Here is a 23,731-nt window from a genome sequence, read left to right on the forward strand (position 1 = left end):
CTCAAAGGCTCAAAGGCTCCATGCTGATGAGGACAATAAGATGTTAGATGTGATTAAACCATGCTGCAGCAGAGCCACCATCATGCACCACCATGCTATTCCAACATGCCATGCTTGTTTCACAAGCTAGTTAACCGCATACAACTTTACCTTGTGCTTCAATATCAACCTTTCATACAATGAGCCTGCAACTGTCCCTCTGTTTTTGAATATATGTGTTTGGTAGCTAGGAATAGATAATGCAGCTAGCTCATGCCTGCTTTCCTTTATCCTAGGGGAACTCATGATCGCATGTTCTTCTGGCGCGCAAGAGAGTGTTCTGGCATGCAAAAGCAATGCAAATAATGAAGCAAATGACCTATATCTTGTGATCATGCAAAAGCAAATCTGCGGCTTTCACCGAATTCAGATACAGTTGATTTGTGGGATTTGAGCTGCCTCTATAAATGTGAGCCTGACATTTAGTCGGTCTTCACCTTATTTTAGCTAGATCGTTTTTCTTATTGATTGGAGTATAGTTCACAAGTTCATATTGATGATGAGATTGTTCCCAAGTCCCAACCAGTATACAAATTTAGAGCCATGATCTTAAACCATTTGTATATGCATGGATGATTCACCTCAGTTTCTTATTTTTGAATAAATTTTACAGGCTAATGAATCCCTGCATGAAAAAATGGATAAGAATAAACCAAACTATATATATTACTTACTACTGCAGAATCTGGATTACTGTTTAAGAATTTCACATGGGATATCCACCTTTTAGAATTCTTCTTTGAAACTTTTATACAGATACACTCACGGACTTCAGTGTGGGTTTGCAACTAGAATATGCTTCCTTTTTCACTTCGGGACTCTAAGAACAGTTCTCTTCTCACTGGGTAATTACGTTGCTAAGTTCAGCATTCAATTCTATGCTTCTGCTAAGTTTTAAGTTCTCAATCTCACCATGTTACGCCTAGCTATGACTGTAGATATTGACAAAAACTTGTTGCACAACAGAGACCTAAAGTTCAACTGTTTTTTCATGCTACCAATAACGTGTTTAATGAAATATTTGTTTGATTTTATCTACATAAATAGGCCTGCATATTGCACCTTCCAAGCTTTATCTGAAGAATAGTATTGGTTTTGAGAAATCTGAGCTACCCTGAGTTTTTACAAGTCTTTGTAATGGGAGGCCTATTTTCAGATGGAAAATTCTTACTTGGCATTATGTTTGCACTCTGGAGAATGTGTTCAGCAAAAGAAACTCCAGCTAATTTTGTGTTTGGGGATTCTCTAGTTGAAGTAGGGAACAATAACTATATTGTGACACTCTCTAAGGCTAATTATCTTCCCAATGGAATCGATTTCGGAATGCCTACTGGGAGATTCACAAATGGAAGAACCATCATTGACATTCTAGGCAAGTAACAAGTTCTAATCCTACATTCATCTCATCCTTCATCTCTAGTCCTTGATCAATTTTTGACTTGACAGATTCTAATCAACAGGTCAGAATCTGGGGTTCGAGGGATTCACTCCTCCTTACTTAGCTCCCACAACAACAGGACCCGTAATTCTGAGGGGTGTCAACTATGCTTCAGGTGGAGGTGGCATTCTTAATGAAACAGGAGAAATATTTGTAAGGATTCCTCTCTGCTTTTCAATCAATTTCATTTGATCAAGTATAACGTATACATTAAGCTAATGAAATGGAAATCGTCGGTAATCTTTGATAGGTTGGTAGACTTAACATGGATGCACAGATAGATTACTTTGCAAATACCGGGGAAGACATCATCTCAAGCATTGGTCTTCCTGCGGCTGTGAATTTACTTAGAAGAGCTCTCTTCACAGTATCAATTGGCTCTAATGACTTCATCAACAACTACTTGGCGCCTGTTATTCTGAGCCTGTGAGGAAGTCAATACCTCCGGAAACCTTTGTTGGCATTTTGATTGCAAGATTCAGACTACAACTTACAGTATATATTTTCCTTTGTTATAACTCTTTTATCTCTTTCCTATGTATTAATAAATTAGAGATATACCCAATATTCGAGCCCCTCTTTTAAATCAAACTCACACCCAAATGTTTTTTTCAATCTAAACCCAAATTCTTTTTCTACAAGCCTATTTTGTCGTTTTGTTCATTTTGGTTTCCTTAATCGTATCAACTATTTATTGTACATGTTTAATTCAATCCTATCATTGATTTTTCATTACTTTAAATTGCTTAAAGATTTGATTTCAAATTTTTCTTGAGAAAAAATTCTTTATATAGCTCATGTTAGAGTTTCAGAATACAAACATTGATCAAGCTTTTATAGATCGTACGAGAGAAAACAAAGGTTGTTGTGTACTTGTATCATTCATCGTTTTTTTCAATTTTTAAATCTACTAATAAGGTATGTATGTTATCTATGATATATATATATATATTTTTTTTCTCAAATCTTTTCTTTTCGTATCATTGTACCATGAATTTTTGTGTGATAAACCTTTTGTTCTAGGTTTCAACTTTAATATTTTTTCACTCTCTACAGTTACCTAATAGATAGAAACATGCATATTGATATAAATGTTCAACATATCGAAGAGATCTTTAAAATTAGAGAATCACTAACAAGCAGGTTGATGTAAAAATTACCTAATAGATAGATACATGCAGATTAGTATAAATTTAAAATTCAACCTATGAATGAGATTTTTGGAATGATAAAATACCTAACAAACGGGTTGATATAAAATTTTATATAAGAGATGTTAGCTTTAAAAATAAATACCTAAGTTTTAGGTTGTAATTAAAAATAAAAACCTACTAAATAGGAATAAAAAAAATTATATCTCTACTTCAAACTAAGGTTGTAAATAAATAGCTAAAATGAAAAAAATTACCTATGAAATTATAAATTATAAATTATTCAACAAAAGGAAAAAAAGAAGAAGAAAAAGGAAAGTTCAAATCACCATAAAGTGATTTCGACTTTGAATTGATTTTAATTTAAAAACTTCTGAATTCTAAATATGTAATTAAGGAAATTATCTATTATTTCTAAATTTGTGATGAGTAAAAGAAAATCTATAATTAAGGTAGTTAATGAGAGATAATTTACTGATTCACTAATCATTTTTATATTATATTTTAATAGTGACATTTTGTAATTTAGATTTAAACAAATGGTTATAATTCAGTGCATAATGAAGAAAAAAATATGTGAGTTTCTCTTAAAAGAGCTTCTGAAAATTGGGTATATATTAAAATACCTCATAATACTTTGAGTTTGGTCTAGGGAATTTAGGTACATTAAGTTATTCATTGACTATTATGATGAGAATTGCATACTGATTCAACATAGTTTTGTCAAGTTAAGCTATACTGAACTATGGTTCAGTTTTATCAACATTGTTTTGATATGACATGCAGAGACTGTACAATTTGGGTGCAAGGAAGATGGTTATAGTAAATATAGGACCTATTGGCTGTATACCATATCAGAGGGAAGTAAATCTGTTATCTGATCCAGATAGATGTGCTGAATTTTCGAATCAATTAGCACGTTCATTCAACACAAAGCTAAGAACCCTTGTCACCGAGCTAAACATGAATCTTCCAGCTGCCGAGTTTGTGTATGCAGATGTCTATAGAATTGTGGAATACATAACTGAGAACTACAACTCATATGGTGAGACATAATTGTGAGCTTTCACTGTTAACTTGGTCGAATAGTAATGAAACTAATTAGTTTTGTTCCATTGATAGGTTTTGAGAATTCCAACTCTGCATGCTGCAGAGTCGCAGGGCGCTACGGGGATAAATTCCATGCGGTCCTCAGCCATCGAAAGTTTGCGAAGACAGATCAAAGTATGTGTTTTGGGACGCTTACCATCCTTCTGATGCTTCAAATGTGATCATATCAAGGTGTCTTCTGTATGGGAACTCCAGAGATATTTCACCAATAAATATAGTGCAACTCCTGCAAGCTTCTTAAACTGCACTCAATTGGAGGTTACTGGTTCATTAAGCATTAGAAACTAGTAGTGAGGTTGCAGCCGGAGGGAATGGAATGTTTTTAGTGTAAGAAATGCTTAGAAGTGTCCTATTATGGTTTGATTAATTTGTCTGTAATAAGCTTCATTATCTCCTAATTGAACTTTTTTTTCATTTATTTATCAACAGAACATGAACGAAACGTTGAAAGAGACGCCTAAAATTGACTAAAATAAAATAAAAATTAGGGTGTGTTCTTTAACATTTTTTAAAACTATTTTTGTAAAACTATTTTGCAAAATGAAAACGGATGATTAAATTGCAAATTTTTAAGATCATAGTATTTGTTCGGTTGGAGTATTCTAAAATCTGAATCTCTAGTTCAAAAAGACACTTCACCTCCAAATCTCCAGATCTCCCAATTCAGTTGTTAATTCATCTAGCCGATAAGAAAATTCAGCTGTAACTAAGCAGAAATGCAGAAGCTTTCACCCCAGATCATTTCAACTTGCAAGTTCTTCATGATATTGCAAGTTTCAATTGATTGAAAAATATGAGGATCTTTTAAGCTACAGTAGATGATATAGATTTAAAGAGAAGACCTCTCTAAGTACCAGTTGAAATTATGGGCCTTGTAGCGCACAGAGAAAGACGAAGGAGAGGGGAGAAGAGTCTCGACTGTGGTGTTGTTTTCAAAAACAAGGAAAATGACAAATAATCGTTTCTCATATTCATTCAGAATTTCTGAGTTGTATCTTGGAATTCATTTTTGTGGTTCATTGTTTTTAAATTTGAAAAACAGAAAAAACGGTATTGCTGTATTTTATAGAGGAATGATACCGGATGACACCTTAGCATCTAAGTCCCCCAAAATTTGAAGCTCAAAGGCTTCAACCTACGTCGCCTAATCTCATAGAGGATAATGATTGGATTTTTCAAAGCCTTGAGCTATATATACATGTATTTTATCCATAATCAACAACATAAATCCTGTCATTAACAAGTAAAACATAGCTTGCATTTACTTTTTGGTTAACACAAGCAGAATTTTAATGTTCGGTGTGACATAACTCTATTAGCTCTCGCCTCTCAGTGTGATGAGGGTGACGCGACCTTAGAAGATGAAAGTCTTCTTTGAGCTCTACTTAATACTCATAAGGATCACTATCCTATGTGCAACCAGGCACCAACTAGACGCACTTGATTCAATTTTATGCAATTTGATATCATCCTTCTTTTTACTTTTTGCAATTTGTTTTATGCAACATCAAATCATCAATATGAAGGGCCGTTGGCATAGGCTTATGACCAGCCATAATCAGCGTGACTATTAGCACACTTAGGCTCAAAAGCAACCCAACCCCGCAATACAGGCATGAAGCCCGCCACACCAGCTGTGTAACGAGCCACCCCGCGTCTCGAACCGACTATAGAGGCGCCCTCACACGTATCTCAAATGAAGCTCCAGAAAAACCTCAACTGCAGTTAGTTCCACATCGGATGATGAGTGAATGATCTACCTCAACTCAACCATAAAAGGTCAAACCCTTGACCTCATAAGGTAAGCAAACTAAACCACTTACTGTTACTCTATAGAAATTACTATCTATCTGACTTAAGCATCAAAGAATTAAAGACAACACCGCCGTGGTCTCCACTCTAACGAGTTGTGCTACTTGTGACAAGAATAAGAGTAAAGAGCACAGCGTAGTCAATGCATGAGTAGTGGAGTGTATTGCCATAGCACATTATACTACATTAACATTGGCACCGTCTGTGAGAAACCGTAACAAAAGGTTCCCGTGATACACATGCAACACCTCGCAAAGCAATTGTATTTCCAAATGAGCACCCCCAACTCCCCGCCACCCACCCCGGCCGATGGTCATGTGGAGGACATCACAGACCTTAACTTAAACCATCTCCTACCCTCCACGAACGATCTCATAATCCTCACCCCCACCCTTGGGACTGTTGCGAGCACTAGCGCGACGCCTGACCCTGTGGCCGCTGCAAGGTTAGCAAACATGGAAAATGACCTCGCAGAAAGTAAGCAGAGAAAGGCGATCGAGAGCGAGAAGGCTGCAGCTTTGCGGGCCGAACTTGACAAGATGTGTAACGACCCCAAAATTTCAAGCTTAAAAACTCAAAATTTCAAAGTCGTTAAACACCAAACAATCTCGATGAAATCGAAATCATTTAAAATGCCACAGCGGATCATATCTGAGTTCAAAATACAACTCAGTCAAACCGATTATTACAAACCAAATTATAATTCAACATTATAACAAATGGAAATGTATAATCCTCACAACAACCTCACAAGATAGTCACACAAAATCCTCACACAAGCTGGAGATAAATAACTTCAAGTCCTCTGAGCGGTCCGTCAATTCCTGCTAATCCACACTTGCGGAGTTGTCCACTACACCATCGAATTGGTGCACCGGGATTGTAAACACAAACCCGGTAAGCTTTACAGCTCGTATGAGTAAAATGAAAATATAACTCGCATATTAATATATATACGAAAATCCACAAATCAAACAAATATAAATGCACTCATGAGTCAATGGACGGCCCATCTGGTTGTCCCAAAGAAATATGAAAAGAAGCGCTCATGAGAAATTAAGTAACCCTTCTGGTTACCCAAATGCATTTATAATACGGGTACCAAGAACGCTGGTACACATCTGTTACCCCTCTCGTAATACACCACCGATATTGGGCAACCACCCGCTACCCAATATCCAAAAATATGAGTACTCATGAGCAGATAACCACCTGTTACCTCACATGCAGGACTCTGGCAGACAGACTAGAGCTCTAACTGTATCGTAACTTTCGCCCGGCCAAAAGCTAGGTTCCGACTTGCCAAACACGTACAATAATCTCACATCATATTGTACCAAATCAAGTCTGAAGACAAATCAACATTTTAACAATCTCAATGTTAAAATCACGTACAATAATCTCACATCATATTGTACCAAAAATCAAGTCCGAAGACAAATCAACATTTTAATAATCTCCATGTTAAAATTACGTACAATAATCTCACATCATATTGTACAAATCAAAATCACATGCTCAATATATAAATCTCGTCATTAAAATGACATAAATCACGATAAAATCATAGCAGTATATTATATAGCAAACTATATATATATATATATGTACATATTTACCATTTATACAATATATATATAATCCATTATATCATATACATGTCATATTTCATAAACACGTCCAAAGACAAAAACTCGTCCGAAGACAAAACTCATTCGAAAACAAAACTCGTCCGAAGACAAAACGTTTTAACAAGCACCATGTTAAAACCACGTACAATAATCACACCTCATATTGTTCAAATTAAATCACATGCTCACTATTTAATTCTCGTCATCGAAATGACCAATTCCAATGAATTTATAACAGTATATAATATAGCAAACTATATATATATGTACTTATTACCATTTATACAATATATATGTAATCCATTATATCGTATACATGTCGTAATTCAATATTAAAAACTCTTGTAAAATCTTGAATCTCCGCAAGGGTAGATTCGTAAATATGTGAGATTTTACTCACCTTCTTTCCTGCGTGCAACTTCCACGACCCTGAAAGTAATTTCCTCACTCGTTTCATCAATCACCTAATAGCACGATAAATGCTTAGAAAATGATACTTAAAATATCAGGTGACGAGTTCAGCACAGCGAAATGTTGTTCATAAAACATTGTTCACAGAACACTGTTCGTGTTTACTAATCACTGTTTTTACTAAACCACTGTTCACAGTTACAGTTTTGCTAAAACAATGTTCACATTTACTGTTGCAGTTCACTATTCACAGTTACTGTTACAGATCAATATTCACAGTTACTGTTACAGATCACTATTTATAGTTACTATTCATGCGTCGTTACTATTCGCATTTACTATTCATGTGTCGTTACTGTTCGCCGACCGCCACCAATCATCACCAAATTTGACCACCATAACCTAAACAACATTTCTAACAATTTTCTAGTTGACGCCAAGGTCTAAATCCGAGCCTAAACAGTCCAAACAACGAAGAACATAAATTCGGCACTATTCACAAACCCTAGAAATTGAAATTTTAATTCGGGTACTTACACTTCGATTTGGCTCGATTCTTTTTGTGGGAATGTTGCTGGGACTGAGACAAGCAAAACCCACCAAGAATCTCGAGCTATGGTGGCCGGAGGAGGCGGCGCCGACACAGCAGTAACTTCCGGCGGTTGATACACTGTGTGTGGTTGTCGCCGGAGTGCAAGGCGTAGCCCAAAAGATGGAGATCGTCGAGCCTGTCAGTTTGATAGGTGGCACGACACGAGGCGACGTCGGATGGTGGAGAAATCGACCAGAGAAGGTTTTTTGATCGGGTGAACAGTACCCGAGCTGATTTTTAGAAAAAAATCTGATTTTTAAGCTCCTCTCCTTCCTTTTATACTATTTCCAAAATCGGAAACGAACTTCCGACGTTAATAACTTTCGCGTCCGACGTCCGATTTGAACGCGTGACGTGTCTACGAACTCGTATCAATGAGCTCTACGACTTTTGTGAAGGACGTTTTCGCAACCGAGCGACGGAATAAAAGTCGATCTATATGTTGCGGTAACGTTACGTTTTCTAATTAAACGATCCGAGAACGTTTCCGTTTTCGTTTCGAAATGTCGCAAACCTCCAATTGTCGTCTTGAATTAATTTCACAAATTTAATATTTTGAAAATACTCGACATTTAGTTTCTAAAAATTAGGGTTATTACAAGATGAGAGTGCAGTTAGCAAGGGCTGAACGCAGTCGATAGTAAGAGGTGTCACAGGGCAAAGGCAGCGCACAATCAAAAGGGCGAGAACAAGTTAATCTAAGCTCTAGCTTAACCCCCTTCGAGCTTGCTAGGAAACGACATACATCCCTCAAGTGCATTCGTAACCACGAGGAACAAAGTATGAGCGTAACTTCCCGCTCACGACCCCACACTGCTGGCAACAGTCCGGACCCCACACTGGCCTTAATATTACAGCGGCTAACTGCCATAGACCAGCGAGACGCCAATCCACGCTGCCAACCAGTATATGCAGCCAGGCCAGGTCCATTTACCACGTGCATCATGAACACTGTGCGCCCGCCACAGTCAAAGAGCCCGAAAATAACGTCGTACACGGATGATGGAGACCTATTCCGGCATATCGACAATTTCAAGAAAGTCACTGCTAGTGGAGAATTCAATGACACCACACTCTGCCACATGTTCAACGAGACATTGGATGGTGATGCCATGAATTGGTTTTTCGAGCAGCTAGCAAATTCCATGGACTCATTCGCACAGTTGACCACGGCGTTCCTTAACCGGTTCATCCTCATGGCTGGCGCAGCGCACATCACAGACGGCTTGTTCCAGATGAAACATGAAAGTAAAGACTCTGGGTGCCTTTGTCATGAGATAACAGATAGCCGCATCCAAATGCCGCAACCTCAACAAAACACTTGCTCTGGCTGCATTCAAGGAGGGACCCACGGATTCGTGACGCCACCTATGATGAAATTATGATAGAGGCGGTACGGTATGCTCAAGCAAAGTATGTGACATAAACGGAAAAGAGAACGCCCGTGCCATCGGATAAGAATAATGTGACGCATTCGTCCGCACCTCCTGGTACGGTCCCTATACAACGCGAGTTTTTCCCTGGCATTGAGGACCACAGTAAAGGAAGGAAGAGGGACTGACAACAATCAAATCACCATGACTGACGTACTCATGATCGGCAAGGCGGCCGGGATAAACACAGAAGGTCGGGCGGCGAGCGCCGCGACAACAGAGACTTTCGTCAAGTTAACGCAACGGGTCGCCGCGGTGACCGAAAACCGCTGAGAGAAGAAACCCTTGAAGACTTCTTCCACAAACACAAGGAGACATTGAGAAAGTTAGGGAGATCACAACACCCTCAAGCCGTGGCAGATACTGGTAAGTGGTGCAAGTTCCATCAGAATGGGAGCCATAACACAAATGATTGTAGAACCCTCTGCGTAATGAGAGCCAACGGTGATATGAGAGCTAGGGAGGTGCATTCAAGAGCACAACATAACGTGGTGGCAGCGGTTAAGAACTTGCGCCGCATCAACATAATTGAGGATGGTGACAAGCATGTCCAATTGTGTGAAAAAGTGCTTCGCCTGCAACCATCACCTGAGACAAGTGTGCACCATTGCAGGGGGAAACACCAAAAGGCAGAATGAAAGATGCAAACAGATCAACTTCACTGAAGAGGAGGAAATTGGCATCTCCCTACCAACGACGACGCATTCCTCATAGATGCAGTCTTGGGTGGACAGTGGGACGTGGGCAAAATAATGATCGATACAGGATCCGCAGTGTTCTCCACAAGGGATGCTACGAATAGATGAAGCGTAGTTGTAAGAAGTTAGTACAGGACCACGAACCATTGCTCAGCTTTTTCGGATACATAAACCAACCTCTAGGCTCGGACTACATTACAGTTTGCATTGGAACTGCGCCATGCACAATCTCCGCCGAATTTGAGTTCATCATAGTCGATGCCTACAGTTCTTACAATGGGATAATCGGTCGGCCTACTTTCAACCGAATACGAACCTTCATCGTGGGATACATGATTCTGATCAAGTTCCAAACCCCAAATAGAATAGGGTAGGTCTGTGGATCACAGTTCGTGGCGAAGGAGTGTCAAGCACGCACAATCAAGCACACACGCAACATGCATGAAATCTTAGTGGTACATGCCGCAGCAAACTTAACCAACAAAGTCGCAAAGAGTAAAAGCAAGAAAAAGACTACGCCTTACGAAGCCAAGACATCGGCGAATCCCGAATCTTTCTTGAAGAGCATCACACCCTTCCCACACCACCCAAAGCGAAAGATCAAGATCGAGGTTACCCTTAGCCCCGAGTAGAAGTGGATCTAACCAACTTCTTGGGAGAGAGCATGGAAGTATTTGCATGGTCATATGAGGATATGCTTGGCATCTCGCCTGACATCAACATGCACGAACTTCACATCAAACCTTCCGCATATCCATTCAATTAGAAGCGCCGCAATTTTGATGACGAAAAAAGTATCGCAATACGACAAGAGGTCGATAAGTTGAAGGGCATGAAGTTAATTAGGGAGGCCCAATACCCAGAGTGGATTTCAAACTATGCCATGGTCCATAAAGCCAACGGAAAATGGCAGATGTGTGTGGATTACAACAATGTGAACAAGGCATGTCCTAAAGACAGCTTCCCTCTACCCAAAATTGACCAACTAATTGACACAACAACAGGTCATGATTTGCTAAGCATGATGGACGCCTACTCTAGGTACAACCAGATACGCATAAACCCTGCGGACCAAGAAGCTACGAGCTTCGTTACGAACATAGACCATTATTGCTACCATGTCATACTCTTTGGGTTAAAGAATGCAGGGGCTACATACGTACGTTATATTACGCATATGTTCGATAAGCACATCAGCAGTGAGATCGAAGTCTATGTAGACGATATGTTGGCCAAAAGCGTCAAAGCTGAGGACCATGTGGCCAATCTCAGAATCATTTTCAACGTGCTTAAACAGTACAAGATGCGGCTGAATCTAGAAAAGTATTTTTTTCAGCATAACGACAAGCAAGTTCCTGGGCTACATCGTTAGCCAACGCATTATAAAGGCAAACTTGGAAAAAGTGCAGGCCATTCTGGACATGGCGTAGGCAGTGCTTAAGAAGGATGTGGAGGTCCTTCAGGGGAGACTTGTGGCGTTATCATGATTTATCTCGAGACTGACCGACAAATACGAACCATTCTTCAAACTATTAAAGCGTTCCAAGAGCAATTTGATTGAGTGGACACCTGACTGCCAGGAAGCCTTTCAGGGGCTAAAAGACTACCTCATCGTTGTTCATTGTTGTCAACCCCGCAGCCAGGTGAACCACTATATCTTTAACTTGCAGTATCCACAACCGCGATTAGTAGTGCACTAGTCTACCGGGGCGGAACAAAAGAACTTCCAGTCTTTTATGCCAGCAAGGCCATGAACGATCCAGAGACAAGATACCCGACAATGGAACAGTTAGCCCTCGCACTCATCGTTGCAGCTAGACGGCTGTGCCATTACTTTCAAGCTCACAGTATCCACGTGCTTTCAAACCAGTCTCTTAAACAAGTACTGCAGAATCCAGAGCACTCAGAGCGACTCAGCAAGTGGGCTATTGAGTTAACAGAATTTGACATTAAGTACAAGCCCCGACCCGCAATAAAGGGTTAGGCCGTAGAAAATTTTATTGCAGAAATGATTCCCCGAGATGAGACCGATAAAGTTAATTCTGGTTTAGCACCAAGCGGTGCCATGACGAACACCACAATTTCCCCATGGAGCTTACATGTGGACGGTTCCAGCTGCGCCAAGTCTAGCAGTGCAGGTATCATTCTGAGCAGACCGGGGGGACTAGAGCTGGAGTACGCTCTCAAGTTCAACTTCTCCGCATCTAATAATGAAGCAGAGTACGAGGCACTGATCGCAGAACTACAGTTGGCCCTAAGCACTGGCGCAACGAGTATCAACGTATTCAGTGACTCTCAGCTGGTAGTCAATCAAGTCATCGGGTCTTTCACGCCAAAAATAAGCAATTAGCGGCTTACTTAACATACGTCACGGCACTATTGAAACAATTCGAATTCTATCACATCACCCAGATCCCGAGGGCCAGTAACACAAGGGCGGACTCCTTAGCAAGACTTGCCATGACGCATCCACATCAGTGCCATAAAGATACCAGGGTCGAAGTGCTCCACCATCATTCCATCTCTAAGACCTTAAAAGAGATATGTCAAATAGAACAACAACAAGGCTCGTGGATGGATGAGATCGTAGCCTTTAAACGCGATGGTAAGCTACCCGAGGACAAGGATACTGCAAGACAGCTAATGAGGCACGCAGTGATATACCACTTGCAAAACGGCATACTATATCGCCAAAGCCTACTAAACGCCAGCTTGAGATATGTCACAATTGAAGAAGGCAAACAGATCTTGCAAGAGATTCACAGTGGCGACTGCGGTAATCACTATGGCAGTAATCACTAGCCGGAAAGACACTGCGGACAGGCTATTACTAGCCCACACTTATTGCTGACGCACATGAGTTAGCTAGATCTTGTCACAAATTTCAGATACATAGACCTATGCCGCGACAACCCTCAGAACCACTATCAGCGCATTGATCAACTACCTCTAGGGCATGGATTTGATCGGCCCACTTCCCGTCGGAAAAGGTCAGTTCAAGTGGGTCATCGTGTGCATCGACTATCACTCCAAGTGGATTGAAGCTGCACCCTTGGCCGCAATAACAACTAAGAAGGTCCCACATTTCCTACAACGCAATATCTTTTACAGCCATGGTACGCCGGAGTCCATCACGGACAATGCCACGCAATTTAATAATGACCTCCTAATCACGTGGTGCAAAGAAAGGGGGACTACGCTCAAATTTGACTCGGTCGCGCACCCCAAAACTAATGGGCAAGTAGAGGCTGCCAACAAACTAACCAAAGGTATCCTAAGGAAGAAGTTGGATGGTGCAAAGGGGTTTTGGCCCGAGAAGCTTGATGAGGCATTATGGGCAATCCGAACCACGCCAATAGAGGCCATAGGCGAGACATCCTTTTGTCTAATGTATGGCACAGAGGCAGTACTCCTTATTGAAATGATCCAACCAATACAACGGGTTATACTGTTTGAACCCGAGACTAATTCGGAGAACATGCAACTAGACAAAGACCTCTTGGAAGAGAAACGCATTGCAGCGCACCACCGCAACATCCTGAACAAGCAGTACATGACACGCTTCTACAATTTTCGGGTGAAGAGCAGAACACTTCAACTCGGGAACTGGGTCCTAAAGAAAGTTCAAACAAAGGTTACCGAACTATGCCCGAGATGGGAAGGACCATATAAGGATGTGGAGATCATTGCGCCCAACACGTACTATCTGGAAGACAAGTACGGAGAAAGACTAGCCCACCCTCGGAACATGAAACAACTTAAGTACTACTACAAGTAAAGGTCCACGCGTAGCGCAACACTTAGGGACTTGGACTGTTTTAAGTACTTATGACACACTGCCAAAGCTATCTTTGTAAATATTCAGCTACGGCCAAGCTATTAATTAAATGAGGAATTTTTCAAACCATTGATTCTTACTATGACAGTGCACACTAGTGCATTATGACAATTAAATTCCTTATGCAGACTATTTCATTGTGCACATAACAAAGTTAGTATTGAGCATGTAACCAAAAGTATAAAGCACAATCACATAATGTTTGCTACGGCAAAAAAACACATGGGAAACGGGAAACTTTGAAGGCCCAAGAGCTTTAGTTCATTAAATTGATCAATAGAATGGCACAAGTCCCACTACAGATAAAGCTAAATAAATACAAGGAAAAACACTTAAAAAGGGCATATCGAGTACAAAGGGAGTTCTTCCATTTCGCCGCCTCATTCTTCCCCATGCACCATATATTCAGATGTACTCCCTTCCCGCTCCTCTCCCACAGCTTGGACTACCCCGTATTGCTCAGGCGTCGTATGCTCGCGCAGTGTTCGAGGCCGCCGTTTGGCCCGGTTCGCCTTGCGACGACTGTGCATCTTGGTGCTCTGCGAGGGAAGAGTAGGAGAAAGCGTCTCCAGATTAGAATCAGACATGTGATTATCACAAGATAAACCAGTAGAAGACGAGTAAGAAAATTCCTTACTACGTCGTCGTCGTAAGGAAATGAGGAGTATGAGAAGGAGTCTCCATATTAGAATTTACCTATCATTATCACAAGATAAACCAGTAGAAGAAGAGTCAGACCTGCCGTTCCTTACTGCGTCATCATCGTCCGCAGTAGAGGGCAGCTGCGAGAAGGGTGGCACTAACTGATGCGGCATGGTTGGCACCTCCAATCCTTTCTCCTTCAGCCGCACCTCATAGTCTGCTGGGTCCAACAACTCCAGCTCTTAGAGCTGAGCCAACATGACGCCTACAACCGCAACATAATACCCTTCTAGGTACTCCATCATATCTGGTGACGTCTTGAACGCTTCAACTGTGTTGGCCGAAGCCTCTTCAACTGCGCACATTTTCTCGGTCGTCGCTTCCTCCGTTTTTGCTAAGGCTGACCTCGCCGCATCCATCTCTGCAGTCAACTACTGCGCCAGAGATTCAGTTACCTCTCGTCGGGCAACCTCTTAACGCAGATCTTCTTGCATATTCATTGCATTATCTAGCTTCGCTCGGGCATTAGCCAAGTCATTCTCTAGCAGCAGAACCTTTGTAGCGTGCCCGCTATCCTGCTCCGTCACTTCAGTGAGCAAGTGCCGCTCCTCCATGACTTCCTGTTTCATGTCAAGCAGGTTAAACACCAGCTTCGCCGCCCTGGTCGCAGCCAGACCTAAGGGACTGCACACATCCACACCTGATCCCTCAGGCCGCCGCAGTCCCCCGATACTGGCACGTTGGTCTATTAGCATCAACTTCTCCAGGTCTACCTCATCGAGTTGGCTGAGAGGACTACGGTCGAGGGCTGAGAGGTCCCCATACACCCAGGAGTCGGTAAAAGTCAAGGGGCCCTTATGAGTGGTTTTTTGCCTCATGGCCTGCAGCGCTGCGACCGTCATACCGACCACATTCTCAGACACAAGTGCGGCTTGCGAGCCTGAGGCACCAGCCTTTGCCTTGCGCTATGTGGCGACCACCTTCTGCGCCTTCTTCCTCTTCCCCTCCAACGACTCTGCCGGCGCTGCCAACCGCGAATCGAAGTCTATCCGCCCCATCCACTCCGCATCACTGCGGCGGGGCATGCCTTCCTCGTTCGGCAATGACGCGTGCGTCGGCACCGCCAAGTCTATGGCATGTGGCGCATCTTCGACCCACTTGGTGGCAACGTTCACTTTCTTGCTTGCCGCCACCGACTGCATGGTCATCACTCACTACAGCATGGTTAAGGCTATCATTCGGTGTCCGCAGTCACGTGGGAATCTTCTTGCTGCATGAACCTCGCGTAGCAAACGCACTCTGACTTCTCGAAATTCTTATTGACCGAAAGCGTCATAGCTGCGCACAGAATCACAGATATATAAACCAAATAAAAAAAAGAGCGTAGTTGCAGCACTTACGGTGGCGGCGCAACAATCCTTGCTCAAACAGCAAGTAGGGGTTGGTTAACACCTTCAAATCATGGATCAAGTCCTGTCCCTGGCACCTCCATAAGTACGTCACGCGATTGACACGCTCGACTTCACATTCTGATAACGCCAACTTTCTCCCCGCTGCACAAAATAATCAACCGTACATTAGTACACAACCATTACATAGCAAACAATCAACAAACTTATGACACCTACAGTTAATAGCTTGAAAATGTAAGGGGATGCGCTTTTTCAAGAGATACTCATTCCTGTGGATACGTCTGTACTCTTACCCACTCTCTGCGATGATGTTATTCTTTCGCCAGCCCGTCTCCGTGGAGGGCCAGTTCTCCAACACTTGGAACTCGCCACGCTCATCTCGCTTGACGAATCGCATAGTCCCTCCATTCCTGTTACGCTGGTTGTAGTCTATCCTAAAGAAGTGGAGTACCTCCGCCGCAGTAGGAAACCAACACCTCGACAGTTGGAAGAGTGAGCAGAGGCTGAGAATCACTCTCCACATGTTGTAGCTTACCTGGCCAAAGGCTAAACCAAACTCTGCCACCAAGTACTGCAGCTGTGGGTCTAATAGTAACTCCACTCCCAGCTGCAACGGGGAAGGGCTGACCAGCGCGTACCCCTCATGCAGCATCGAGTCATACTCATCCGCCTTAATGGTCCGCGCTACGACCGTATTTAGCAGCTTAAGCTCCTCCATATATCCCACCACTGCGGCGCGGTCTGCCCCATGCGGATCCTCCACTTCCGACTTTTTCACCCAGCCATTGAGCCAGCGTCGTACATGCACTAGACCTAACGCCTGACTCGACGTAGACATTCCAGACGCGCTCGTAATACGCTTGCGTATGCCTGGATCTTGGCCCGGCACTAGATGCACTTCGCTCTCCCCGGTTTCCTCATGGCCTGACTCCATTGAAATCGATGACTCACTACTATCCTAATTGGCTAACACCTCCGCAAAGACTGTGGCGCGACTACTACTACGCAAGGGACTGCCTCTGCTACGCCACAATAGATTCAAGTAGTTAACCTCCAACTCACTCGTCCAATAATCGGATGATGTCGACGCGAACCAAATTCCCTCTACATGAGCGGAAATTGTCAGTTATTACATTTATCCTAGGCATTACGCCGCAACAAGAAACACCACAGTCAAACACGAACAACCTAAATTAAGAAGTTAGAGAGTCAATCAGATCTAGCCTAGAGTACCGCAATGACGAACATGAAGAACACGAAGAACAGGACGAACACCAAACCCAAATTCAGGCGACATTCATCGACAACCACCCACACAAAACATCTTAACTAGCCGGAAAACACATCCCCACATATCAAACAAATCTAAAACCATAAATTTTGATGGAAAACCAAAGGCCAAAACCCACTGCATCACCCCACAACCCAAATCCTACCAAAATCTACCAAAACATGCAAACAAGGATAAGGGGTTTCGACAAATACATACCTTGGAGAACAATTTGCACACCAACTCTAGCAAGATTTCGATTGAGGATGAAGAATGTGGTCGAGAGCAAAGGAGGGAACGAGAACTTTCGGGAATTCGAAAAACTTGAAACTGTTGATAATGACTCTCTCTCTCTCTCTCTCTCTCTCTCTTTTATATTAACCATAAACTTGATCATACCCGTCGATCTCTCACAAGAAATTGCCAGTCGTTGATGTTGAAAGGCACAAATCGGATCGTAGTCGTTGACCCAAAAGTCGTCATTTCAGATCTCGCCACGTGGCATGAGTCACTGAGGCGACGCCTCAAAAATATACGCAATAACTGCTTTAGTCACTAAAGTCATCTCCCCGAAATTGAACCGTCCAGGGCACGTTCACCCAATGCATGTACGCCACATGCAACCTACAGCGTGAATAACGCCTCTTCCAGGTCACGTCACTACGCTCAAAGACAGCGTCCAAAGACATCCTACGCGTAAAGATTCACTACGCTATGGCGGACGCACTACGCTCAAAGACAACGTTCAAATATGTCCTACGCGAACGAGAGCAAGGAGTTGTGCTACTTTTGACGAGAACGAGAGCAAGGAGCACAGCGTAGTCATTGCGTGAGTAGTGGAGTGTATTGCCATAGCGCAGTATACTACATTAACAAGGACTATTCTCCGATCAGCAACAAATTAGAAGACCTTGAAGTAGATAACGATGCACTAGGTGTTTGTGAGCTTAGCGTTACAGAGGCACAACTGCAAACTCAATACAGAGGCTCTCAAAAATGTACCATGCTGAAATGAACATGTCTACATAAGACCCTCGTTACTCCTTTCAAGCTTCATCCTACCGGAATTGATATCGGAAAGCCGACCGGCCGATACGTCAATGACATTATCGGAAAGTTTAACAAGTTTGGATAGGACTAGATCAACCCAAATAAATAAATAAACAAAACAAACTTTGGCGGGTAACTGACGTCACCGATTAGGCATCGAGGCACGCAATTCAAAGCTCCGAAGATAACTAATAAAAACGACCCTCTCACAGCAAATCGTCATTTTCCAAACAAAAACAAAATGGACCGAAATCAATCCCCGCCGGAAAATCTCATCCTCGTCGACCGCGGACTGGACGGGATCGCCTACGTCACCATCAACCGTCCCAAGCTGCTCAACTCCCTCACCAAGCCTATGATCACGGATCTCGCCCGGGCCATCAAGTCCCTCAACCAAGACGACTCGGTCCGGGTCATCATCCTCTCGGGTACGGGTCGGTCCTTCTGCTCCGGCGTTGATCTCACCGCCGCCGAGGACGTCTTCAAGGGCGACGTCAAGGACGTCGAGACCGACCCCGTCGCCCAAATGGAGCGCTGCAAGAAGCCCATCATAGCCGCCGTCAACGGCTTCGCCGTCACCGCCGGATTCGAGATCACTCTCGCCTGTGACGTCGTCGTCGCCGCGAAAGGAGCCAAGTTCATCGACACTCATGCCAGGTGAGAGAGCTTGGATGCTGAAAAATCCTTCCTTTTCAATCCGGGTCCGACCCGACCCGGATTTAGTTGACGGAAGTTTACGTTTTGAATGCAGATTTGGGATTTTTCCGTCGTGGGGGTTGTCGCAGAAGCTGTCGAGGATTATAGGGGCGAACAAAGCGCGTGAGGTGTCGCTGACGGCGGCGGCATTGACGGCGGAGGTGGGTGAGAGGCTGGGGTTTGTGAACCATGTGGTGGAGGAGGGTGAGTTGATGAAGAAAGCGCGGGAACTAGGTGAGGCGATTGTGAGGAACAACCAGGACCTGGTGGTGAGGTACAAGGCTGTTATTAATGATGGGCTTAAGCTGGACTTGGGTCATGCTCTTGCATTAGAGAAGGTATGTAAAATTTCGACTTCTCGCGTACTGTATATCTGAGTGTAGTTGAGTGTTGTAGGAAGTGTTTTGAGATTAGTTTCGAGTATGATTTACTTGTAGTGAAGTTGTTAGTTTGGAATTGTGCAAATCATGAGATAATAGGAGATGACGTGATGATGAGTTGGAGCTGTCACTGTGGAGATGGTGTTTCGCGATTATCTGGAAGACGAGTGATGTTTAGCTATGATTAAGGTTGGTTTGATTGGTTTGAGTGAGCCAAGGAAGGAGAATGGTGATGGAATGAGAACGGTAAAATGGAATAAGCACCATGTTTTGGTTGTGAACAAAAAGAACATAGAAATACGATTGGATTTATGCTCTCGTGTTTTACAGTTGCTCGTTTGCTTGATCATTGTTTCACTGTGTCATTTTAAAGCTACTCTGTTCAATTTATCCAATCAAACAGCACCTTCTTGTAGCCATTGTGATAGTTCATCGTCTTTCCAAGCTGAATGAGTTCTCTTTTTTGTAGGCTTTAATTAAAGTAAATGGAAACATTGCTGAGAGTCTAACAAAAGAATTTGTTATATGAAATTTTTGGCATAAACTTTGCACTCTTACTATGCTTGCATTTGTTCCTGTATAGCAAATTTTGGAAGCTGCATCAAAAAAAACTATGTGTAGTGTTTTTGTATGCCCTTGTTGCTCTACCAGTGCCTGTCTTAGTGTATTTCTTCATGGCAATATGAAATACTAATGCATATTGCATTTGGTGCCTGTAATTTTCAGGAAAGGGCTCATGAATATTACAATGGAATGACCAAGGATCAGTTTAAGAAGATGCAAGAGTTTATAGCTGGCCGGAGTTCCAAAAAGCCTTCTTCCAAGCTGTAGAAGTTCTAATAGTCTTGTTATTCACTGTAAGTATAAAAACATTGAGGGAGCATATTGCTGGGAATCATTCAGTCTGTCCTAATAGATCACAAGTCAATAGACAGTTCAATGTTATTGGGTATCTGGTGTTTGTTAATTGCAACCCTGCTACCCTATTCTCCTCTCTTCATTTGACGTCCAAAAGCATGCCTTTTGAATCAACCTTGTGTTGTTAAAGTCTTTGCATTTTTTTGATAAACTACGCCCAATAGTAAATTAGTAACACTGATGCAAAGGAATGGTTATTTGTAGAACTTTATGTTATATCTGGACTTAGTTTAGCCTAACGAAAATTGGTATCACTCAAATTCAGGACAGCCATCAAGCTTCTTCCAATTTTCTGTAGGAATCCATTGGCAATTATATCTGGAGATCTGGACCAAAACAAAGTGCCCTCAAGCCCATTAATTGATTATATGTAGTACTAGTCTTTATCGTTTATATACGACATGTTGCTTTAGAGTTAGGTCGAACCTAAATCCCATCGTCCGTCAAAAATAAAATCCTTTTCCCCTCCGGATCCAAGCAAGTAACCATGGCCGTCACCGGCGACACCAAACCCTTATTCAAGCAGTTCGATGTCGTTTCGGACCACTCAGACCACCATTACTCCGACCAAAGTTGCTTCATCAACAGTACGGCCAACAAGAAGATCATGGCGGAGTGGAGAATTCTGAAGAAGGATCTCCCGGAAGCCATTTATGTAAGAATGTACGAGACTCGTCTGGACCTCTTCAGGGCTGTGATCGTCGGAGCGGAAGGCACACCCTACGAGGATGGACTCTTCTTCTTCGACATCAAGTTCCCGGAAAACTACCCGAACGAACCACCCAAGGTCTATTATCGCTCGCACGGATTGGGGGTTAACCCTAATCTCCACATGGATGGAAAAGTCTGCTTGAGCTACTCAATACGTGGCCTGGCCGGGGCAGTGAGAACTGGGACTCAACTCAATCCACCCTCCTCCAAGTTTTGGTGTCGATTCAGGCGCTTGTTCTCAATGAGAAGCCCTTTTATAACGAACCGGTTATTGGGTTCTTGAACCGGTGGTTTGGCATGAAGAGTTTGTCGCAAAATTACAACGACGATGCTTTTATTGCGACATGCAGGTCAATGTTGTATTTGCTCCAAAATCCACCCAAAAACTTTGAAGCTTTCACCGCTGAGCATTTTCGTGGAAGAGCGAGTCGGATTCTGAGAGCCTGCAACGTTTATGCGAGACAAGGCTATTACAACAAGGATAGTGAGGCATGCCGATCTTCGGATTCTAGGAAGTTCAGGGAATCAATGGTGCAGTTGTACCCACAACTGGTTAAGGCTTTCGAAAAGAATGAGGCATCCGTGAAGAAGAAGGATCCGGTCAAGGCTTTTGAGAAGAATGAGGCATCTCTGAAGAAGAAGAATCCGGTGAAGGCTTTCGAAAAAAATAAGGTATCTCTGAAGAACAATCCGGTCAAGGAATTGAAAACGTTCACATATCAAGTGAAGGAGAAAGTTGAGCTGGCTTGTACTCCGGGACGGTTGTTCTCCGCTGCAGTAATGGTGGGCTCTGTAGCTTTTGTAGTACTTTGCAAATGTAGCGTGAAGGGACAACCCGGCCGGAAGGCTGGTACGTAGTTCAGTAATTAGCTTAAATTGTCAAATTTTCTTCTTTCTTTCATGATCCAAATCGTTTCACAAATTTACCCACATAGAGTTACTCTAAGATAATTAAATCTACGTACGTACGTACGTAGATCTCTCTTTGTATTTTTTTTTGTTTCACTCTACGTACGTAGATCATAATCGAAGCTTAAGTACTCGATCTTGTACACTCTTTTAGTTGGAGATTGTATGAGCAAGTGCAAAGATTGAAGCCTCTGTGCTGTAGAGTCTCACTGATCTTTGTTTGCATTGGTAGAAGAATAATGTTCCAACTCAATCACGTACTCCGGCCCTCATTAAACGATATAGTTAATCCTTATCGTTTATTAAAACGTGGATCTACTGCTTTATACCATCGTAAAAACGAAACACATGGTTCTAGCAGATAGGAATGCAGTCCTGGTACAAATACTAGTTGCTTCCGGTAAAACAGAAGCTTCAACCTAAATTCAATTTATATAAACTTTCTTTTTTTTAAGAAAACTGTGAATCCACTATAAATTATCAAAAGGTCTACCTTAGTACCTTACCTTGGGCAAAACGTTTGTAATGGAGCGTATCCCCAGATTCGACGTCGCCTCAGACCTCTCAGACCACCACTACGCCCACCCTGATTGCACCATCGGTGGCCGAAACACAGCCTATAAGACGATCATGAGCGAGTGGAAATCTCTACGCAAGAACCTCCCGGACTCGATTTATGTGCGTGTGTACAGAAATCGCATCGACCTACTGAGGGCCGTGATTGTTGGAGCCGTCGGCAGGCCCTACCACGACGAGCTGTTCTTCTTCGACGTCAAGTTCCCAACTGACTATCCAAACCAACCACCACTTGTCTATTACCATTCCCACGGGTTGAGGCCCAACCCGAATATGTATGCAAACGGCAAGGTCTGTTTGAGCTTGCTTAACACCTGGGTCGGGAAAACGAACGAGAGGTGGAATCCAAACCAGTCAACCATCCTCCAAGTACTGGTCTCCATACAAGGACTTGTTCTTAACGAGAAGCCCTTCTATAATGAACCTTGTCGCCTTCGCATATTTCAGGAGGCGAAGTCCCGTCGTTACAACGAGGACGCGTAATGCGTTCATCACAACCTGCAAGATGACGATTTATCTGCTCCGGAAACCGCCCAACAATTTCGAGCTTTTCACTGTCGAGCACTTTAGACAGAGAGCAAATCGGATATTGAGAGCTTGTGATGCGTACGCTAACAGCCGTGTAGGAGTCAGTTACTACAGGGATCACAATGATGAAGACCCGAGGACAGAGTTTCAGTTTTTTTTTTTTGTAAGCGTAGAGAGGACCAACATCCTCTTATGAAAATTTATTAAAAGGAAAAAAGATACAAAGATGAATACAGAATAACAAATATAATTATCCATCAACCAACTAAGAAACAGTTAACAAAAACAAAAATTAGGAAATCATAATCGATCTCTATTATAGTGACTTACCAGAAAATCTAGAACTGAATCCCACTAAATAAACTATCTGAAGAAGCACTGAAATTAGCAAGAGCATCAGCAGTTTGATTGCCCTCACGAAAAATATGGCTCGATCTAAAATGCATTTGGGAGATTCGATGCAAGCAATTGGACCACTCCACCGAA

The 23,731-nt window shown here is 42.6% G+C and overlaps 4 protein-coding genes and 1 pseudogene across 4 annotated transcripts; all 5 read left to right on the top strand.

Annotated features, from left to right (window-relative positions):
• The first annotated feature begins 1,176 nt into the window (after positions 1-1,176).
• On the top strand, positions 1,177-3,979 carry LOC126790382 (GDSL esterase/lipase At4g16230-like). Its single transcript, XM_050516597.1, is given in 7 exon segments — positions 1,177-1,411; positions 1,500-1,630; positions 1,728-1,890; positions 1,893-1,972; positions 3,415-3,673; positions 3,751-3,801; positions 3,804-3,979. Coding segments are annotated over 7 exon segments (1,095 nt in total).
• Positions 3,980-13,271: 9,292 nt separating this feature from the next.
• Positions 13,272-14,093, top strand: LOC126792303 (uncharacterized). Its single transcript, XM_050518759.1, has one exon. It carries the CDS (start codon positions 13,272-13,274, stop codon positions 14,091-14,093), a length of 822 nt encoding a protein of 273 aa, XP_050374716.1.
• A 4,661-nt stretch (positions 14,094-18,754) lies between these two features.
• Positions 18,755-20,603, top strand: LOC126790392 (probable enoyl-CoA hydratase 1, peroxisomal). The gene is made up of 3 exons (XM_050516604.1): positions 18,755-19,184; positions 19,279-19,561; positions 20,330-20,603. Exons 1-3 carry the CDS (start codon positions 18,769-18,771, stop codon positions 20,432-20,434), a joined length of 804 nt encoding a protein of 267 aa, XP_050372561.1. The 5' UTR covers positions 18,755-18,768; the 3' UTR covers positions 20,435-20,603.
• Positions 20,604-20,818: 215 nt separating this feature from the next.
• LOC126790380 (putative ubiquitin-conjugating enzyme E2 38) lies at positions 20,819-22,153 on the top strand (annotated as a pseudogene).
• A 513-nt stretch (positions 22,154-22,666) lies between these two features.
• On the top strand, positions 22,667-23,441 carry LOC126792304 (probable ubiquitin-conjugating enzyme E2 25). Its single transcript, XM_050518760.1, is given in 2 exon segments — positions 22,667-23,194; positions 23,196-23,441. Coding segments are annotated over 2 exon segments (774 nt in total).
• The last annotated feature ends 290 nt before the right edge of the window (positions 23,442-23,731 follow it).

Source organism: Argentina anserina, chromosome 4 (assembly GCF_933775445.1).
Source record: "Argentina anserina chromosome 4, drPotAnse1.1, whole genome shotgun sequence".
Lineage (NCBI taxonomy): Eukaryota > Viridiplantae > Streptophyta > Magnoliopsida > Rosales > Rosaceae > Argentina > Argentina anserina.

Excerpts from the sequence above, each read along its gene's own strand:
- LOC126790392 (XM_050516604.1), top strand. The coding sequence starts at position 18,769 with ATGGACCGAAATCAATCCCCGCCGGAAAATCTCATCCTCGTCGACCGC. Across the intron at positions 19,185-19,278 it reads TTCATCGACACTCATGCCAG|ATTTGGGATTTTTCCGTCGT; the intron begins GTGAGAGAGCTT and ends TTTTGAATGCAG. Across the intron at positions 19,562-20,329 it reads ATGCTCTTGCATTAGAGAAG|GAAAGGGCTCATGAATATTA; the intron begins GTATGTAAAATT and ends TGTAATTTTCAG.
- LOC126792303 (XM_050518759.1), top strand. The coding sequence starts at position 13,272 with ATGGATTTGATCGGCCCACTTCCCGTCGGAAAAGGTCAGTTCAAGTGG.